Raw genomic sequence first — 20,824 nt, 5'->3', positions numbered from 1 at the left:
TAATATTTTCAACAAAAGAATTTTAAAGATCCCCACAATTCTTTCACGAAAACCAACAGGGCCATTGCAAGGGCTTTCAACCTAGGAAGCAGCATTGGTCCTCAAGTTGGGCCATAGCTGTCAACCGTCCCTTATTTGGTGGGAAACTCCCTTATCCCAGCGCCGTGTCCCGCTGCTGTCGCTTATTTATGATGTCCCTTAAGTTTCCCGGGTTTCATGCTTGCCTGGCTCGGGAGGGAAGCAGCGGCTCGGGGTGCTCTGCCGCAAGAGAGAGTGCGCGCACGAGCTGCTGCGTCTGTGTCCCTCCCTTTTCCCCCTGAGGGGCTTGTCTTGGGGAGACAGGTGGCGGGTGGGCGGGCAGCCCCTCTCTTGCGAGACTTCCGCCGCGCTGCCAGGGGAAGCCGGAGGCAGCGGCGGCGACTGAGGAGACGGCCTGAGGGACGAGGAAGAGGAGGGGATGGGGAGGGACGCAGAAGGTTGGCGCTTCAGTGGCCGCCGCAGTGCCACAACCGCCTCATGCCGGGCTCGCGGGCGGCGTGGGTGAGAGTCTCCCTCTCTCTCGGGCAGGGAAGGGCCGATGGAACTCCTTGCACCAGGACGGTGGCAGCCCCAACGTGCTGCTTAGCATCCCCTCCAACCAGTGCAGCATCTTAATGTAGTGATTTCCCCCTTTGCATCCCTTTCATAACTCTATTTTTATAAATCATTTGTCCATCCATAGTTCAAATTTTTACTACAAGTTTTCTGTTAATCCTACCAATGTATGTAACTCTTTACAACAGCTTTTCAACTAAATTATAAACTTTCCCCATTCTTTATGAAAGAGGTCCTCTTCCTGGTTTCTAATTCTGCCTGTAAGCTTTGCCTTATCGACGTCGTTCATCAGTTTTGTCTGCCCCTCTTCTTTGGTCGGAGTTGTAGACCCTTAGGATCATGTAGCCCAGCCCCCTGTAAAACACAGCCAGTCGCAGCCAAAACAGCATGGCTCCATCAGTGCCAGATTTCTGCATAAACTAAGCCAAAATCCCTTATTTTGGCTGCTGATCCCTTATTTTCGAGGTTGCTGGTCCCTTATTTTCAAATCTCTAAGTTGACAGCTATGAGTTGGGCTCCTATGTTAGGCAGCCGAATGTCTACATCTCTCCTTCACATGATTATTACTTTGTAATGATAATGATAATGATAATGATGATAATGATAATAAAGTAGCTCCCCGCTTTTTCGCTCCCTCTCGCCCTTTTCCTTCCCGCCAGTTATTCCTCCAACCAGCTGCGGTTGGACTACAACTCCCATCATGCCTAGGCAAGCTGGACCAGCCGTTAAGGGATGACGGGAGTTGTAGTCCAACCACAGCCGGGGACCCGCGCTTCGGAAACGGACGACGACGTGACAGCGTCGAGAACGTCTAGGAAGCGCCGTCGGTGGGACGTTCTAGGAAGCCTCCCTCTACGGCCGTCTGCGTTTGAGGGAGAGCGAGAGCGAGCGCGCTGTAGCCGCAAGCGCAAACTCCTCCCCTCCTGCACATGCGCGGTCGAGGGCCAGCCCCGTCGCAGTGTCAGGCGAGCGCCGCCATTTTGAAGTAAACAAGCGGCGGGCGGTCGGGCAGCGGTTGGCTGTTGTCCCTCAGCTGCCGACCAGAGCGGGGCGGGCCTGGCGGCTTCTTGGCGAGGCCCCCCGCTTGTGCCGGGCGGGGCCGCTGATGAGGAGGCGGCGGCGGCGGAGGAGGCGGCGGCAGGAAGGACTGAGAGGCCCCGGATAAGCGACGCGGAGGACGGGAGCTGCCTCCGACAGGTGACCCCGGCGGGCCGGGTGGAATGGGGGGCCGGGCCGGGCCGGGTGGGGGTTTCTGGGCGCCCCCGGTAGCGGCGCTGCGGTGAAGGGAGAGAAACGCCCCCTTCGCCCCTCCAGCTCCACGCAGGCGTGGCCGCCACGCGCTGGGTTTTATGTTATTTATTGCATTTATTTATTCCGTTTAAGGTGACGATGATGAGGATAATGATGATAGTAATAATGATCATCATCATAATTTATTTGCACCCCGCCCAGCTAACTGGGTTGCCCTAGCTACTCCGGGCAGCTTCCAACATAAAAAACATAAGAAAATATGAAGCATTGAAAAGTTTCCCTATACAGGGGCTGCCTTCAGGTGTCTTCTAAAAGTGACATCGGATGGGAGGGAGTTGTACGCCGATTGATTTAAAAAAAAAATCCCCAGCAAACAAGCCACAAGACAAAACCGTAAAATATGTATTATTATTATTATTATTATTATTATTATTATTAAACAATTTACTAGTTGCTTTTCACCGGAAAAAGGTAAAAGGCGGATCTACACGGATCCTCGTGAATTCATATGATTTTTTCATTCAAATTAAATAAAACCACCATGATACTGTAGACCATGTCTTACTCTGTAGAAAGCATCAAAAAAATCACGCATCCAGTGTTTCGGGGGGGCGCAGGGGCGCAAAAACATGGTTAAAAAACACGGATCCTCATGGATCCTCATGATTTTTCCACTAGATCAGCCCAAAGTCACCATCAGATCAAAGATCATGGCCATGGGCACAGCATCCACCACAAAAATCACGGATCCACGGCTTCCTGGCAAAACCATGGCCCAAAAACGTGGTTTTGAAGCACGGATCTTCATGGATCTACTCGCTTTTTGCATCGGCCCAACCCAAACTCACCGTCAAATCACATATCATAGTCAGGGGCACAGCCTACACCACAAAAAACTCGGATCCACGCCTGCCTGGCCACGCCCTGGCCCAAAAACGTGGTTCCGAAGCACGGATCCTCATGAATCCTCATTATTTTTGCACTAGATCAGCCCAAAGTCACCATCAGATCAAACATCATGACCAGCAGCACAGCATGCAACACAAAAATCACGGATCCACGACTTCCTGGTGAAACCGTGGCCCAAAAAACGTGGTTCCGAACCACGGATCCTCATGGATCTTCACACTTTTTGCATTGGGCCACTCCAAACTCACCGTCAAATCACACATCATTCCCAGGGGCACAACCTGCACCACAAAAATTACGGATCCATGGCTTCCTGGCCACTCCGTGGCCCAAAAACATGGTTTTGAAGCACGGATCCTCATGGATCTTCACGCTTTTTGCATTGGGCTGCCCCAAACTCACCGTCAAATCACACATGATGTCCGGAGGCACAGCCTGCCCCACAAAAATCACGGATCCATGGCTTCCTGGCCACTCCATGGCCCAAAAACGTGGTTTTCAAGCACGGATCCTCATGGATCCCATGCTTTTTGCATTGGGCTACCCCAAACTCACCGTCAAATCACACATCATTCCCAGGGGCACAGCTTACACCACAAAAATCACGGATCCACGGCTTCCTGGCCACTCCATGGACCAAAAACGTGGTTTTCAAGCACGGATCCTCATGGATCCTCACGCTTTTTGCATTGGGCCAACCCAAACTCACTGTCAAATCACACATCATGGCCAGTGGCACAGCATCCACCGCAAAAATCACAGATCCACGGCTTCCTGGCCACTCCATGGCCCAAAAACGTGGTTTTCAAGCACGGATCCTCATGGATCCTCACCCTTTTTGCACTATATCAGCCCAAAGTCACCGTCAAATCACACATGATTTCCAGGGGCACAGCCTGCACCACAAAAATCACGGATCCACGGCTTCCTGGCCACTCCATGGTCCAAAAACGTGGTTTTGAAGCACGGATCCTCATGGATCCTCACGCTTTTTGCATCGGCCCAACCCAAACTCACTGTCAAATCACACATCATGGCCAGGGGCACAACATCCACCACAAAAAAATCAGATCCACGGTTATCTGGCAACGGCATGGCCCAAAAACGTGGTTTCGAAGCATGGATCCTCATGGATCCTCACGCTTTTTGCATTGGGCCAACCCAAACTCACCTTCAAATCACACATCATTCCCAGGGGCACAGCTTACACCACAAAAAAGTCGGATCCACGGCTTCCTGGCGTCTCCATGTCCCAAAAACGTGGTTTTCAAGCACGGATCCTCATGGATCCTCATGCTTTTTGCATTGGGCTACCCCAAACTCACTGTCAAATTACACATCATGGCCAGGGGTACAGCCTGCACCACAAAAATCACGGATCCACGGCTTCCTGGCCACTCCATGGCCCAAAAACGTGGTTTTCAAGCACGGATCCTCATGGATCCTAACGCTTTTTTCATTGGGCCAACCCAAACTCACCGTCAAATCACATATCTTAGTCAGGGGCACAGCCTACACAACAAAAATCACGGATCCAAGGTTATCTGGCAACACCATGGACCAAAAACATGGTTTCGAAGCACGGATCCTCATGGATCATCATTATTTTTGCACTAGATCAGCCCAAAGTCACCATCAGATCAAACATCATGGCCAGGGGCACAACATCCACCACAAAAATCACGGATCCACGGCTTCCTGGCCATACTGTGGCCCAAAAACGTGGTTTTGAAGCACGGATCCTCATGGATCATCACACTTTTTGCTTTGGGCCAACCCAAACTCACTGTCAAATCACACATCATGGCCAGGGGCACAGCCTGCACAACAAAAAACTCAGATCCACGGCTTCCTGGCCATATTGTGGACCAAAAAAGGTGGTTTTGAAGCATGGATCCTCATGGATCCTCACACTTTTTGCACTAGATCAGCCCAAACCCACCATCAAATCACACATCATGGCCAGGGGCACAGCCAGCACCACAAAAATCACGGATCCATGGCTTCCTGGCCACTCCATGGCTCAAAAACATGGTTTTGAAGCACAGATCCTCATGGATCATCACCCTTTTTGCATTGGGGAACCCCAAATTCACCCTTTATTCACATATCTTGTACATAACCACAGATATGACCACAAACATCATGGATCTACTGCTTCATGGCCCTGGCCAGATGCTACCCTGCATATATTGGCCAATTTTTAGGTGGGTGTGCTGGGATGGAGGAAACGGAGTCGGCTGAATCTCTATCCTTTAAGGATGGGCGTCCAATGGCTGGGCCAGAATGATTTCAGTTTGTTTTGCCAGCTCCCAGGTCTTCATGGGGCACAATAGTCACCTGTAGCTGCCATCAGGAGTCCTGGTGTGATCCTGGATGCTTCTGTCTCTATGGAGGCATTGGTCACAAATGTAGCCAAACTGGAATTTTTGAATCTATGTCAGGTTAGGCAATCGGCACTGTACCTGTCCCTTTCCAACCTAGCCATGGTGATCCATGCAGTAGTCACCTGCATACAATGGTATAATAATAATAATAATAATTTATTATTTATACCCCGCCCATCTGGCTGGGCCTCCCCAGCCACTCTGGGCGGCTTCCATAAAACCAAAAATACAGTAAAATCACACATTAAAAACTTCCCTGCCTTAAGATGTCTTCTGAATGTCAGGTGGTTGTTTATCGCTTTGACATCTGCTGGAAGGGTGTTCCACAGGGCGGGCGCCACTACCGAGAAGGCCCTCTGCCTGGTTCCCTGTAGCTTTGCTTCTCACAGTGAGGGAACCACCAAAAGGCCCTTGGTGCTGGACATCAGTGTCTGGGCAGAACAATGGGCGTGGAGATGCTCCAAAAAGCATGAGGATCCATGAGGATCCGTGCTTCAAAACCATGTTTTTGGGCTATGGAGTTGCCAGGAAGCCATGGATCCGAGTTTTTTGTGGTGCAGGCTGTGCCCCTGGCCATGATGTGTGATTTGATGATGAGTTTGGCCTGGCCCAATGCGAAAAGCGTAAGGATCCATGAGGATCCGTGCTTCAAAACTAGGTTTTTGGGCCACGGTATGGCCAGGAAGCCGTGGATCCGTGATTTTTGTGGTGGATGCTGTGCCCCTGGCCATGATGTTTGATCTGATGGTGACTTTGGGCTGATCTAGTGCAAAAATAACGAGGATCCATGAGGATCCGTGCTTTGAAACCACGTTTTTGGTCCATGGCGTTGCCAGATAACCGTGGATCTGAGTTTTTTGTTGTGTAGGCTGTGCCCCTGGACATGATGTGTGATATGACAGTGAATTTGGGGTGGCCCAATGCAAAAAGCGTTAGGATCCGTGCGGATCCGACATTCAAAACCACGTTTTTGGGCCATGCAGTTGCCAGATGACCGTGGATCTGAGTTTTCTGTGGTGCAGGCTGTGCCCCTGGACATGATGTGTGATTTGACGGTGAATTTAGGGTAGCTCAATGCAAAAAGCATGAGGATCCATGAGGATCCGTGCTTCAAAACCACATTTTCGGGCCATGGATTTACCAGGAAGTCATGGATCCGTGATTTTTGTGGTGCAGGCTGTGCTACGGGCTATGATGTGTGATTTGACAGTGAGTTTGGGGTGGTCCAATGCAAAAATCAAGAGGATCCATGAGGATCCATGCTTCGGTACCACGTTTTTGGGCCACGGTATGGCCAGGAAGCCATGGATCCGTGATTTTTGTGGTGGATGCTGTGCCCCTGGCCATGATGTTTGATCTGATGGTGACTTTGGGCTGATCTTGTGCAAAAATCATGAGGATCCATGGTTCAGAACCACGTTTTTGGGCCACGGTATGGCCAGGAAGCCGTGGATCCGTGATTTTTGTGGTGGATGCTGTGCCCATGGCCATGATGTTTGATCTGATGTTGACTTTGGGCTGGTCTTGTGCAAAAATCATGAGGATCCATGCTTAGGAACCACGTTTTTGGGCCACGGTATGGCCAGGCAGGCGTGGATCCGAGTTTTTTGTGGTGTAGGCTGTGCCCCTGGCTATGATATGTGATTTGACAGTGAGTTTGGGTTGGCCCAATGCAAAAAGCGTGAGGATCCATGAAGATCCGTGCTTTAAAACCACGTTTTTGGGCCATGGAGTGGCCAGGAAGCCGTGGATCTGAGTTTTTTGTGGTGCAGGCTGTGCCCCTGGACATGATGTGTGATTTGACGGTGAGTTTGGATTGGCCCAATGCAAAAAGTGTGAGGATCCATGAGGATCCGTTCTTGAAAACCACGTTTTTGGACCACGGTATGGCCAGGAAGCCATGGATCTGTGATTTTTGTGTTGCATGCTGTGCTCCTGGTCATGATGTTTGATCTGATGATGACTTTCGGCTGATCTAGTGCAAAAATCATGAGGATCCATTAGGATCTGTGCTTCGGAACCACGTTTTTGGGCCACAGTATGGCAAGGCAGGAGTGGATCCGAGTTTTCTGTGGTGTAGGCTGTGCCCCTGGCTATGATGTGTGATTTGACAGTGAGTTTGGGTTGGCCCAATGCAAAAAGTGTGAGGATCCATGAGGATCCGTTCTTGAAAACCACGTTTTTGGGCCATGGTATGGCCAGGAAGCCGTGGATCTGTGATTTCTGTGGTGGATGCTGTGCCCCTGGACATGATGTGTAATTTGACAGTGAGTTTGGGCTGATCTAGTGCAAAAATCATGAGGATTCATGAGGATCCGTGTTTTTTAACCATGTTTTTGCGCCATTGCAGCACCACGAAACAGTGGATGCGTGATTTTTTTGGTTCCTCCTACCGACTAAGATGTGGTCTACAGTAGCATGGTGTTTTTATTTTGTTTCAATATAAAAATCATATGAATTCATGAAGATCCATGCCTCGGATCCATGTTTTTGTGGTGCTGTAGCGCGGCAAAGTGTTGGATCCACGTTTTTTATAGTCCAGTTTGTAGGCGTGCCTTCTAAGTGTGATTTGACACTGCATTTGTTGGAATAATTTTTTAAAAAGTGGAGGATCCATGAGGATCCGTGTAGATCCGCCTTTTATGCAGACCCCTTTTCACCCAAAGGTTAGTCCAGCAACTTACAGCAAAGAGTTTTTTTGCAATACATAATATCATTGGGGAAAAGGAGGGGGGAATCATATAATACATTAATATTAACTACATCATTTGTGGAGGGGGGGAGGGGAGTATCAATAGTAGCAAGCAGCCTTAACAATTCTCAAATAATGAACAAAGGGATACTCTGACCCACTAATCAGCAAATAAACAAAACCTTAACCCTGCCCCCAGTCTAAAAATCATTTGCATCAAACCAATTTTCCCCACCCCAAGGGGGTTTGATCGCCTCTCTCCAGCTCCTGCTGTCATTCATAGAATCAGTTAGAAATCTAGCCCAATGCCCTGCAATGTAGGAATCTTCTTGCCCAATTTGGGGCTCGAACCCACAACCCTGAGATTAAGGATCTCATGCTCTACTGATTTAGCTATCCCAATTGTTTGTCTGTTTCACCCCCCCCCCCATCTTTCCTTTCAACTAAGAGCCAGTAGCTGCACCCGTAAGTTGTGGATTAAATATATCCAGATGTAAAAGCAAAGAAACAAAAACCACATTGCCCTGCAGTGACATAAAAATTAGGCCGGTTTTCAGAGGGAAAGTTGTTCCGTAAACAAAGTACAGTGGTACCTTGGGTTTCAAACGCTTTGGGTTACACACACTTTGGGTTACAAACTCTGCTAACCCGGAAGTAGTACCTCAGGTTGAGAACTTTGCCCCAGGATGGGAACGGAAATTGCGCAGCGGTGGGAGGCTCCATTAGTGAAAGCGTGCCTCAGGTTAAGAATGGTTTCGGGTTAAGAATGGACCTTCTGAATGAATTAAGTTCGTAACCCAAGGTACCACTGTATTCTTTTTAAAAAAACAAACCTTTAAACAGCTCTTCACAGAGATGTGTTTTACTGCATTTTGCTGCCCACATTGCCTAACGAATATGCTGTGCCTCATTGAAGCGTATTGTAAGGCCTTAGAGACACTTCTGCCAAACCTTTCTCTCCCCCACCAGCATAACACATACTTTGCTATACCTATCATACATACCTACTCTGCCAGCTGCACAGCTAAGACTCAGCGTCATATTGTAAATGTACTGTATGGTGCAAATTATCCGTTACAAAATTTTTAAAGGAAATGAAGAGTGACCATGAGAAAGTTGAAGCACCCAAAGGCCATTGCACAGTGTCAGTAAAGTTATGATAGATATAAAAAACACTTCAAAGTCTCAGAGTGGTAACTGCTGTAGTTTTAGAAATATTTGTATATAGGTAGTAATCCTTGGGATCTCTTTTAGAAATATTTGTATACAAGTAGTAATCCTTGGAGTCTGCACCCTGTGGAGTTTCTCTTCCTTTTTCTTGACAGTAGTTCTCTGCACTGCCTTAAATTATTTATTTGTAGATGCCCAAGACAGTTTGTTGGGTAGAATAATAAGTACAACACAGCAAACTCAATAAAAATCATCTAGTTCTTAAAGGTTGTTAGTGTCAAAGGTGATTAACAACCTCAAAATTCTAGTGATGTTTTCCTTCCTCTGTTTGCAAACAGTACACCTAGAGGTAATGAAAAGGATCTAAACAGCAATGGGTTGGCTCCTTTCTGTGTAACTGAGTCTGCACACTGTAAACAACATGTTGGCAGAACTGAGAGAGGTGTATTCAAAGCACACTAAAGCCTAGTCCTCACTCCACCCCTTTTAAAAGTGTTGATTGAATAGTGTCATTGTCAGTACAATTGTATTGTAACTAGTTATTTAGACTGCACCCAAATTAATTTTCATTTGATATTCTTGTAGTCTGATCTTAAGACTTTTGGTGCCATCAAATAACTGCTTAGGGTGAGGGCATATACTGGTGCTGCCATAAACAAATATTGTATGAATTACTGCTTTATACATAGTTCAGCCAGCTTAATTAGACAATGATTTTTCGAAATAGCACAATAATGGTAAACTGAAAAATGTTCTATTGCTATGCTAAGAACAGTAAAACCTCTTCCTGCTACGTCAGGTAGCTGCAACAATGGTGTAATGGCCTGAGTATGAAAATATTCTGTTCATTTCACCTCACCTTCCACTGTTTGATATGTAACCTGGATAGTCAGTCCCATATTTGTTCTGAAATCCCATATCTGAAGCCTGCAACAGAAAAGTGCCTTTGTAGCTGATCCTATGCCTTTTACTGATTTTATAGAAACTTCAAGAGCAACATAAAGTAAGAGTAAATGATATGATTCACACATCATGTCAAACTATAGTTAAGGTAAACATGTGAACATACTGTGACACTGCACACTGCCGAAATTGCTTCTGGGAATCGAGCCATTGCTGGCTTAGCATTACATCTGAACCCAGGCTTATGATTTCTTTCACCCAAAACGATTCTTGAGCAGTAAACCAAGACAAGGAGGAGGAGGAGGTTAAATCAGCCATGGTCAAATGGGCCCAAGACTTTGGTCACAATATAGAGATGTCTCAATGGGAAAACCTTTGGAAAGTCAACTGGAGATTCAAAGCATGCTACACTTTAAGGGAGAATTTCCAAAAGATGTTATATTGTTGGTATCTGACTCCTTGCAAACTTGTTAAAATGTTTTAAAATGTCCCCAATGCATGCTGGAGATGTGGAGAACAGGGTGCCACTATGTTCCATATGTGGTGGGTATGTAAAAATATAAAACCCTATTGGAATGACATTTACTTTGAACTTTAAAAAATGCTAAATATAAACCTTTTTAAAAACCCCAGTGTCATTCCTACTCAGTATAACAGGCTTAGCTAGCCCCAAAAATGCATGGGGGAAAAATTATACGCTACTGTCGCGGCGAGAATACTTACAGCAAAACATTGGAAGAGTGACATAATTCCTACTAGAACCAAATGGATATTGAAGTTAGTAGAATATGCTGAGCTAGGTAATCTTTCTGAAAAGATCAAAGATAAGTCTAAACAAGAGTTTATTTCAAGCTGGGAACCTTTTAAGAAATATTTTAAAAACAGTTGCCATGACCTGAACACAGCTGTAGCCTTTGAGTAGCCTCTGTAAATAATTACGTTAAAGGAAAATGTACACAAGCTTTAATACTTTTTCAGTAATTCAGTAGTTAAGTTTATGCAACAAGTTTATTAAAATGGAAGAAGTATGGAAAGGACGGGAAGTCACAGGTTGATGGTGTTTGACAATTTTGATTTATGGATAATAATGAATGAATGTTTACGTTGTACAGATGTGATGGTGAACAATAAATCAGGAAAAAAACAAAAACTTCTTGGGTACCACTCATGGTTTGTTTTTGGAAAACAATCCACATGCTCAGATTCAGACGTAATGCTCAGCCAGACCACGACTTGTTTCCCAGCAGTGCAGCAGAAGCTCCCATTATTTCAGCAGCGTGCACTAACATACTGCACGTTCACATTTAAACATTTTATTTTAAGTATGATTTAAAGTGATATGCAAAAAGACCAGTACTGTGTATATAATGTCTGTCATGGTACCTTTCAAAAGCTGTAGTGTCATTGTGAGAGTCTCATTTGAGAAGATGGCATTATAAAAATCTATTCCAGATCAATGTTCCTAACATGGAAAAAAAGAAATTATTCCACACCTCTGGATGTTTTGCTTTCAGATCTTACTTAATTTTGGAGGCTTTATAGTAAGAGAGAACTGTTTATCTTTTGGAAATGCTCTTTTAACTTGTAGAGCTAATATATTCTGAAATGTGTTTCTCTTGATAGAATGAAACGAGGCAGAAAAAACAGCAAGACCAGCAATCATTTATCAGATGAGAATATAGCAGATGGCAAAAAAGTGAAAATTACAGATGAAGAATCTGCTGGAGTATTTCAGGTCCCTGACTGGGGGAGCCTCATTCCAGATATTCTGCTGCAGGTGTTCCAGTATTTGCCTCTTCCTGATCGTGCTCATGCATCCCAAGTCTGCCGTGTGTGGAACAAAGTGTTCCACATGCCTGAATTATGGAGGTGCTTTGAATTTGAACTGAATCAGCCAGCTACATCTTACTTAAAGGCTACCCATCCAGAACTCATCAAGCAAATTATTAAAAGACATTCCAATCATCTACAATATGTCAGCTTCAAGGTAACAGTTTTATAACTTTTTTAAAAAGACAGTTGAATACTTCATAAATTGCTGGCTTTTCCGCAACTGCACATATTTGCAACATTTCCGGCCTGCTCCCTGTCTGGCCAGTTAATTGGCATTAGGAAAATAGGAGAAAACAAATCATTACTATAACAATGAAAATCTTTGAAGCATGTTTTGTAAGTAGCAATATTTCCTGCAGTGATAGGGTCTAAAATGAACCTCATTCCGAACCTGCATGTTGGTCGTTTAATACCTAAAATAGAAACTGAGAATGAATTTTAGAGCTTATCTTCGTTGCGAACTAAGAGAACACAGAAGAGCGATTTCTAGCTTTACATCTGCATTTATGTTATTGTTTGAATGAAATAAGCGAACAGTATCCAGTTAACTTGGTATATAGCTCTACAGTGAGTTATTAAGTGTCTACCTGAAAATTCTAATTTCAAGCATGGTGAAAACTAATCCTGATATATGCTGTGCCAACGTTTAACAAGAAAAACTTTGTGTTATAACTGATACAGCACCAGCAGGGTTCCACTGGCGCAGTAGGACTTAAATTTTCTCTATTCAACTTCCCTCAACACCTGCTTCAGAGAGTCTCCAAAGAGAGAGGTCATGTTGCAGGAACTTTAAATTAATGTTGCTGTTTCAGCACAGATATAGTTGTTCCTTCTATCTTTCTAGCGCTAGTCCCAGTGCACTGCCGCTCATCACAACAGAAATGTCCTACGGTCTCCCCTCAAACAATAGATTGTAGATGGTTCTGGTTCATCTGGCATTGTCTTGACTCCCAGCTTGCTTTACTCCAGCTCCCTTAGCAGGGAAAGAGGGCAGTTCTACTGAGGAAAAGCACTAATGCAGTTGCCATTGTAAAATGAAGAACATGGGTTTGGTTTAAAAGGTACAGTTCCACAAGGGCTGCAATTTTTACTTCCTTCTGTGCTGCTCTGTTCTGAAGATGTTTCTTAGTGGCAGATTTTTAGGAATCTGCAAAGGAGAAGCTAAAACGAGAAAGCCCCATTGTGATCAAAGAATGAAGGGTAGGTTCCAAGTTAAGGATTAGAAATGCAAGACACTCCTTTTAATTCATGCAAATTAGACTGAAAAACCCATGAATGTCAGGAAACTGTAGGAGATAATTACGAGCTTTTGTGTGTGTGAATTGATTATTTATTTATTTATTTATTTGATTTGATTTGATTTATTTGATTTATATCCTGCCCTTCCTCCTGAGTGAGCCCAGGGCATACTCACAGGTCACAGCTAAAATCTCTTTGAGAATAATTTGTCCATGACTAACTTCCCTTCATGCTGTCCATGTTGCTAGACTTGTATTACAAGTTTGCTTTGAAAATGACTGCAGTCTGTTAATTCTCTCACTATTTATAACATCTTCTTATATTTAACTTAAACTGACTGGAGATTCCCTCCCTAAAATATCACTGTGTTCATTATTGGGAATGCAACCTGTTATAATAATGTTTGTCTTCCTTGTTTTGCTTTCCTTCGGAATGATATGGTATCCTGAGAGTTTTTTAAAAGAGATCTAGTCAGATTCAAAAAGATGCACTTGTATATGAGATGGGACTATATGAGCCCATGTATTTAGTATTCTTCATCAGGGTATTTGAATAAGGATGGGATTGAGATGGTTGTGCAGCAGTGTGACACCAGGCAAGAGTTTACATTCTTTTCTATGGGTGGTTTAATCAAGCCAGCTTCAGTAACTGTAGCTGCATTTAATGTTAACCACCTTTTTGTCAGTTCAAACAGCACAACAAACTGCAATTAAACAAAAGCTTCTGAACTTCTCCCAACTACATGGGTGGAGAGGAGAGGAGGAGCATGTATGAACCTGAGGCTCACAGAAAATCAATCCTGGTTGTTCATGTCACACTAAAGGTTGAATGTTTTGTTGAACAGTATTTCAGTAACACAAAATTCATATTCTGTAAAACAGATAAAAGTTTATTGACTGCTTGTAATGATGTTAAGAAAACTGCATTACAAAGCATATTCAGACTTGTTTTTTTTAGTGTTTTTGTTTCTCTGTTCAACTTAAGGTAGCCACTGACATTTCGAGGGAAATTTCTCATAAGTTCTAGGAGAAATGTGTTATAATTAGGCAGCAAATTAACCATTTCAATTAATAGATTAATCAACTAAAGCAGTAGTTTTTTCTATGAATTAAGGGCACACTTATTTTTGGAAGCTACTTTGGTTTGAGTGCAATACGGTAAGGAGGAATGAAAAAAGTTTTAAGGTGGCTATTCATGATGAACCAAAGCTTTCATTTGTAATTTTATAGTTAAACAAATTATGATAAAATTACCTGTTGGCATTTTGTTGCTGTAAAAAATGTTAAATGATTAGCCCACCTGTTTGAAGCTAGATGATTTCTCAACTAAGAATAATTCAAGAGGTTTACAATCTTAATCATAGTGCTGCGAAGCATGCCTGAGCATGACTGCAAACGATCAACTGATAATGAGTAGGTTGAAAGAACAGCTAGGCAGATGGGAAATGATTCTACACTTACCTTGAAACCATGGTTTGGCATTGCATGAGTGAGCCGTGGGTTTGCACATTCCTTTTTCCCTGCACTTAGATATATCCTGGCTAACATAGTTTATCATTACACTTAACACTGGCAAATTAAGAAGATTTCAGTTTGCCCTCCAAGCCATAAAAACAAACACTGATCAAACCATTTTTGCCATTTTGACTTGGACAGCAGGCACAAGTCTATCTTGCCATTTGGATTGCACAATGAGAGGAAAGAGAGAAGAAATTGCAATGTATGAGCCTAATGCCAAACTATGGTTTGGTGCTACATATGAACCATACTACTGTGATGGTTCACACAGTGTTAGTTTCATGGTACCTCCATATATACTTCCCTCCTCTGCAAAATGCCAAATATGTAAAATAATAATTATTCCTGAAAGTATTCATCTCAGCAAGTCTCCGGTGTAGTTCTTAGGCGCTGTGAATAAAGATTACCGTATTTTTCGCTCTATAAGACGCACCTAGTTTTTGGAGGAGGAAAACAAGAAAAAAAATATTCTGATTCTCAAAAGCCAGAACAGCAAGTGGGATCGCTGTGCAGTGAAAGCAGCAATCCCTCTTGCTGTTCTGGCTTCTGGGATAGCTGCGCAGCCTGCATTCGCTCCATAAGACGCACACACATTTCCCCTTACTTTTTAGGAGGGAAAAAGTGAGTCTTATAGAGCAAAAAATACGGTATGTCATAAATGGATGAATCCATGATGGATTATCTAGAAGAATTGTTGTTTTTTGTTGGCTGGTTGCCGTTTATTCTTCCCAAGAGAAAACTTCCAAGTAGCAAGTGCTGCCAGGATTGTAGCAAAAAGAGACACTGAGAAACCAAGAAGGAAATACCAGCATGTTTGGGAGAACTCTTAATGTTTGTAGAAGTATTTTTAAAAACCTTAATGTTTGTAGAAGTATTTTTAAAAACCCCACAAAAATAGAATGCCAAAGAGGAGTGAACATGCTCACTATTCAATACGATGTAATGTTTTATTGGAAACGGTTTGAAAAGAAGAATGGAAGACAGGTGGAGTGCCCTTCTTGCGGAGAACGACTGAGTTGGAAATGTAGAACATGAGCATTCTTCTTGCATGTCTCATTTGTACCTTCTTAAGAATGACAGCTAATTAATAATGAGTAACTATTTGTATCTATAACTGATAATTTTTAGAGACAACTAATAGCTAGAATACTTTACCTAACATTTAACATATGTGTGCCCTAAAATGGAGTTACTTTTCTTGTCTGATCTTTTGTAGCAGCAGCAAAGTTAATAATAGCAAAAGTGTGTAAGTCCATGAAGAGGTAGAGTATGAAGGTTTTAAATAAAACAGCTTAGAAAGTTTTTCGGTGTTTGGAGTGGTATTTGCATCCATTGTGTGTTTGTTTCCTTTTTAAGGTGGACAGCAGCAAGGAATCTGCTGAAGCAGCTTGTGACATCTTATCACAGCTTGTGAACTGTTCTTTAAAAACACTAGGACTAATTTCCACTGCTCGACCAAGCTTCATGGATTTGCCAAAGGTATTGATCCTACTGAAAAACTATGTTGTTACAAGGGAAGCTGTTCGATCAACAAATTATGAATTTGTCAGTTCCTTGTGTGTGCTGTGAAAAGCTTTTTGCCTTCGTGATGGTCCTATTTCAGACCTTTTCAAACCATGCAGCGTGCTCCATCGGTCCACACCCTGTTTCTTTCTGTCACTGTGTTGGTTGTTGCAGCAATGATGAAAGTGAGCATTGCAAGCTTTGTTCTGTGTTAGAGGCTGCCAGGAACGACCTTGCTGCACCCTGTGTTTCCTGCTTAAGAGAGCCAGGGCCCCAGTTGACAGGACTCATCAGTAGGAACTTGAGAAGGTGCTGGCAGGGAATGGAGCTTTCAGGCAGGGAAGTCCTGCAGCTTCCCCTCTGCATCTAACAGTTAGGTAGGAAATGCCTGAAACCAGACATTGCTGCAGGCACTGCTGCTTGACAAGGCCTCAAATCCTCCTGGAGGAAGGTAGGCTGAGGGAGAGGAAAGCTACTGGCTGGAGGTCCATCCCAGCAAAAGGGGAACAAGGAGGTGAACTCCTGGAAGGAGCATGAATGTCTGGCTGTTGCCAGGGTGAGGCAAGAATCTGCTGGCCATGGTGAACAGATCTGGGAAGCCGTCTTTTAGAGAGGCTGATGAAGGAACCAGGGTTCCCAGTGAGCAGAAGATAACCATTTTGAGTCTTTGGAGAGGGTAAACCCAGACAGAGAAGTAGGTCTCACACAATGAAGACCGCTACCTCGCACCCCCGATTTTGCTTACCACTCCATGGGTTGAAGGGGAGGCAAATGGAGACCACCTGGGCCAACAGGGCTGAGAGGCACCTCTGCTCAGTTCAGTTTCTCTGCCATTCAGCAGAGCCATCAGATGCTAATTTGGCTATTTCCCCAACTGCACTGATTGGAGTTTGCTGGCACAAGTGGAATTGGATGCGTTAAATTTTTGGCAGAACTCTGCACTTACTGAGGTAAAGCCTGTCTATTATTTGCAGTAGGCGAAAGAAAGGCAGCTCAGTGTAAATCTGGGATATCCAGTCTTGGCTTTCTTCCAAGCCGCATGCTACGCTTATTGTTAAAATGTGCCTTTTTGGTGCTTGCTGGAGGCAATCTTAGCTTGTCCCAGATGAGTGGCAAACTGTGAACTTGTGATAAATATTCATAAACTGAGTTAGCCTATATCTATGTGCTGTTTTAGGAGCAGCTGAAAAATAGGTTGGTTGCTCAACATTTTGAGTCATTGTCCAGATTTTCTTTGTGGGTGAAATACATTTTCTATTGTGGGTATAAAGTTTCCTTTTTGATATCTCTATTTTTTTCTCCTTTCTACAGTCGCACTTTATTTCTGCACTGACTGTGGTGTTTGTAAACTCCAAATCACTTTCTTCACTTAAGATAGATGATACACCAGTAGATGATCCATCTCTTAAGGTCCTAGTAGCTAACAACAGTGATACTCTGAAACTGTTGAAGATGAACAGTTGTCCTCATGTTTCTCCAGCAGGTGAGCTTACTCTTAGAATATCTAAGTGTGATTATCTTAAATTAGTTTTTTACTGTCCAGTCTATGTCAGAATTATTAGCACATATTTTTTTCTTAGTACATTCAGTTATGTAATTGTTTGACTACATATAGTATAATCTATGGAAATACTTGTTTGTATTTTAAATTTTTTGTTTATTTTGGTAGGTTTAAGCTGCCTTAAGTGAATCTTAAACTGTTTTGGTGTTCAGTGGTTTGCAGGAGAAGCTTATGTAACCAGTGGAAATACTGCTGTCCTATTGAAGAAGTAAAATGACCATTCTGGCTTTCGTGTTGCTTCAATTCAGACATGCGTCTCTAAGTCTAGATATGAATGAGCCTTGTGCCTGTATGTTCACACTACTCTATTCCTCTTTCATTTTCAGTGCATTGCTGTTCAACAGTTTCTGGGTTAATAATAGATTCCTAGTATATTCTAAGTGTCAAACTACGGTTTGCAGGGACTGAACAAACTAGGATCTTACAGCATTTTCAAAATGTGATTTATGATCCCAGTTTATTCTGATTGTGTTTTCCATAGTTTCTCACTTGGGTGTATTGGGAGACTATGATTAGTTCAGGAAGTTCTGAATTGTGGCCCTCTGAGAAGCACATAAGGATAGGGTGGTGTGACATAATAGATGCTGGTTAATTGCCCTGGCAGTGTTGGATTGTACCAGAGGAATGGGGACACTTGGCTCATGTATAATTTGGCTTAATAAACTGCATGTATAGACTTGACTACTGTGTGTTAGGAGTCAGTTGTCCAAATCAATTACAGCTGTTTCAAAAATCTGTATTTGCATGTCATGCTGAGTCATAGTATGAATGTTGCGAAAAGCCCTGTGATCTTCAGATGAAGGGCGGTATACTACTACTACTACTACTACTGATGATGATGATGATGAGACATTTTGGAAGTGAATTCACATTCTAACATTTTCTTTTCTTCTCAAGGTATCCTCTGTGTGGCTGATCAGTGTCATGGTTTACGTGAGCTGGCATTGAACTACCACCTGCTAAGCGATGAGCTGCTCCTTGCTTTGTCTTCTGAAAAGCACGTCAGATTGGAACACTTGCGCATTGATGTAGTCAGTGAAAACCCTGGACAGACGCACTTCCACACAATTGAAAAGAGCAGTTGGGATGCTTTCATCAAACATTCTCCCAAAGTGAACTTAGTCATGTATTTTTTCTTATACGAAGAAGAGTTTGATCTATTCTTCCGATACGAAATACCAGTCACTCACCTTTATTTTGGGAGATCAGTAAGCAAAGAAGTGCTTGGCCGGGTTGGGATGACGTGCCCTCGCTTGGTTGAACTGGTGGTGTGTGCCAATGGATTACGGCCACTGGATGAAGAGTTGATTTGCATTGCAGAGCGCTGTAAGAATCTCTCAGCGATTGGCCTTGGGGAGTGCGAAGTCTCCTGCAGTGCCTTTGTGGAGTTTGTTAAGATGTGTGGTGGCCGCCTGTCTCAGTTGTCTATAATGGAGGAAGTCTTGATTCCTGACCAGAAATATAGCTTGGAGCAGATTCATTGGGAAGTGTCAAAACATCTTGGTAGAGTTTGGTTTCCAGACATGATGCCCACCTGGTAGTCTCTGACGAAGGCACCTTACATTTTGAGCCTACCATGTTGCAGCTTAATAACATAAGCTAATTTGTAGTTTGTAATATGTTGTAGAAAACTCACGTGCTACTTAATGTTGGTTTCTAAAATGAACATTTAAAAGGGGAGACTGAGGGTGTTCTGACACACTTGCCCATAAAAATACTTTTTAGTTTTCTTTCCCCCTCTTGAGACAGGGTCTACCTAAATGTATGTAGAAACTGAAAATAGTGAACTGATGTTCAGATGCTGTAGCTCAGACTTTACTCTGATAAATGTCAGTATTTAAACTAACTTTAGGAACTGCAATTGACGTTACAGACTGAAGTACAATTTGTAAAGGATGGAAGGTCACTTTTGTTGTAGACTCTTGGAGTTACTAACGCTACCTGGGCCATGTTATACTCAGCTATTTATCCTATGGAATCGCAGGTTAAGGTTACATACAATAGGATGTAAGGTACGACATGTGAAGACAGAGCAATACAGCCTACATAGTTGAATTGTATATAGAAAATGCTTATTAAATCACTTTAGAAAATATTTTTGTGTGTAAAAATTACTAGTAATGAGTTTTTCAAAAGCTTATTTGTTGCACTTTTGAAGACCTAAATTTGACGTTTATAGGGTGTTAAAATCTGTGCATAAACCTGTTTTAAGGTATTATTAAAGCTCAGGAAGCTAAAGTATTATAGGAGGAGTATACTGTATATTGATTATGGCTCAAGATTGGTCCCCCGCCCCTGGTCTAACTGTTCTACAGCATTTACTTTTAGGAATTACGCTGTTTGTATTTCCTCAATAATAAACAAAGCCAAATGTTTGTACAAAATAGTTAAATGGAATAAATGGTTTTTAGTGTAAAGAAGAAAGTAATTATTGCCTGGACTCCACTGCTACCAGAAAGACATGGGGCAAGTAAGGTGTGGGTGGTTGCTGCCATCCTGCCTGAACAACAGCTACATTTTCCTAGCTGATGGTACAAAAGAGATCGGTTACTGATCAAGGCCAGGGTCTAGAGAAGCACAAGCACTTCCGTAGCAGCCACCTCTCACACCTAAAGGATGACTTTTCAGATGGTTCAGATGATTTTGAGGGTGGTGTTCTTAGAAGGGAAAAGTCGCCTTGCGTGTGCCGAAAACCACTCGTGTCTAAGAGCTATAAAACTTTCTGCTATCAGTCAGGATCAAAAGAACTGATCAACTTAATCCAGTGGTCTTTAAACTAGTCCCACAAATGGCAGTTCCCCTCGCCCATTGCTACATGGGAAACTGGCTGTAATGCTCTCCTCCATTTCAAAACTATTTTGAGATCTAGAGGGAAAATAATAATAATTTATTTGTACTCCGCCACTCCTGGCGGCTTCCAACAAAATATTAAAATACAATAGTCTGTCAAACATTAAAAGCTTCCCTAAGCAGGGCTGCCTTCAGATGTCTTCTAAAAGTCTGGTAGTTGTTCTTCTCTTTTGACATCTGGTGGGAGGGCGTTCCACAGGGCGGGTGCCACTACCGAGAAGGCCCTCTGCCTGGTTCCCTGTAGCTTTGCTTCTTGCAGTGAGGGAACCACCAGAAGGCCCTCGGCGCTGGACCTCAGTGTCTGGGCAGAACGATGGGGATGGAGATGCTCCTTCAGGTATACTGGTTTGGGTGTTTTTTAAGTATAAAATTGCATTAGTCCCATTCTTCATAATGGCGCTGCTTCCATATTCTT

General features: G+C 43.4%; 1 protein-coding gene across 1 annotated transcript; it reads left to right on the top strand.

Annotated features, from left to right (window-relative positions):
- Positions 1 to 1,554: 1,554 nt before the first annotated feature.
- FBXL3 (F-box and leucine rich repeat protein 3) lies at positions 1,555 to 19,945 on the top strand. Its single transcript, XM_081198520.1, has 5 exons — positions 1,555 to 1,791; positions 11,530 to 11,893; positions 15,852 to 15,974; positions 17,310 to 17,481; positions 18,457 to 19,945. Exons 2-5 carry the CDS (start codon positions 11,531 to 11,533, stop codon positions 19,098 to 19,100), a joined length of 1,302 nt encoding a protein of 433 aa, XP_081054646.1. The 5' UTR covers positions 1,555 to 1,791; position 11,530; the 3' UTR covers positions 19,101 to 19,945.
- Positions 19,946 to 20,824: the final 879 nt, after the last annotated feature.

This window comes from Podarcis bocagei, assembly GCF_964188305.1.
Source record: "Podarcis bocagei genome assembly, chromosome: 6".
Taxonomy (NCBI): Eukaryota; Metazoa; Chordata; class Lepidosauria; order Squamata; family Lacertidae; genus Podarcis; species Podarcis bocagei.
This window is presented reverse-complemented; position numbering and strand designations above follow the sequence as displayed.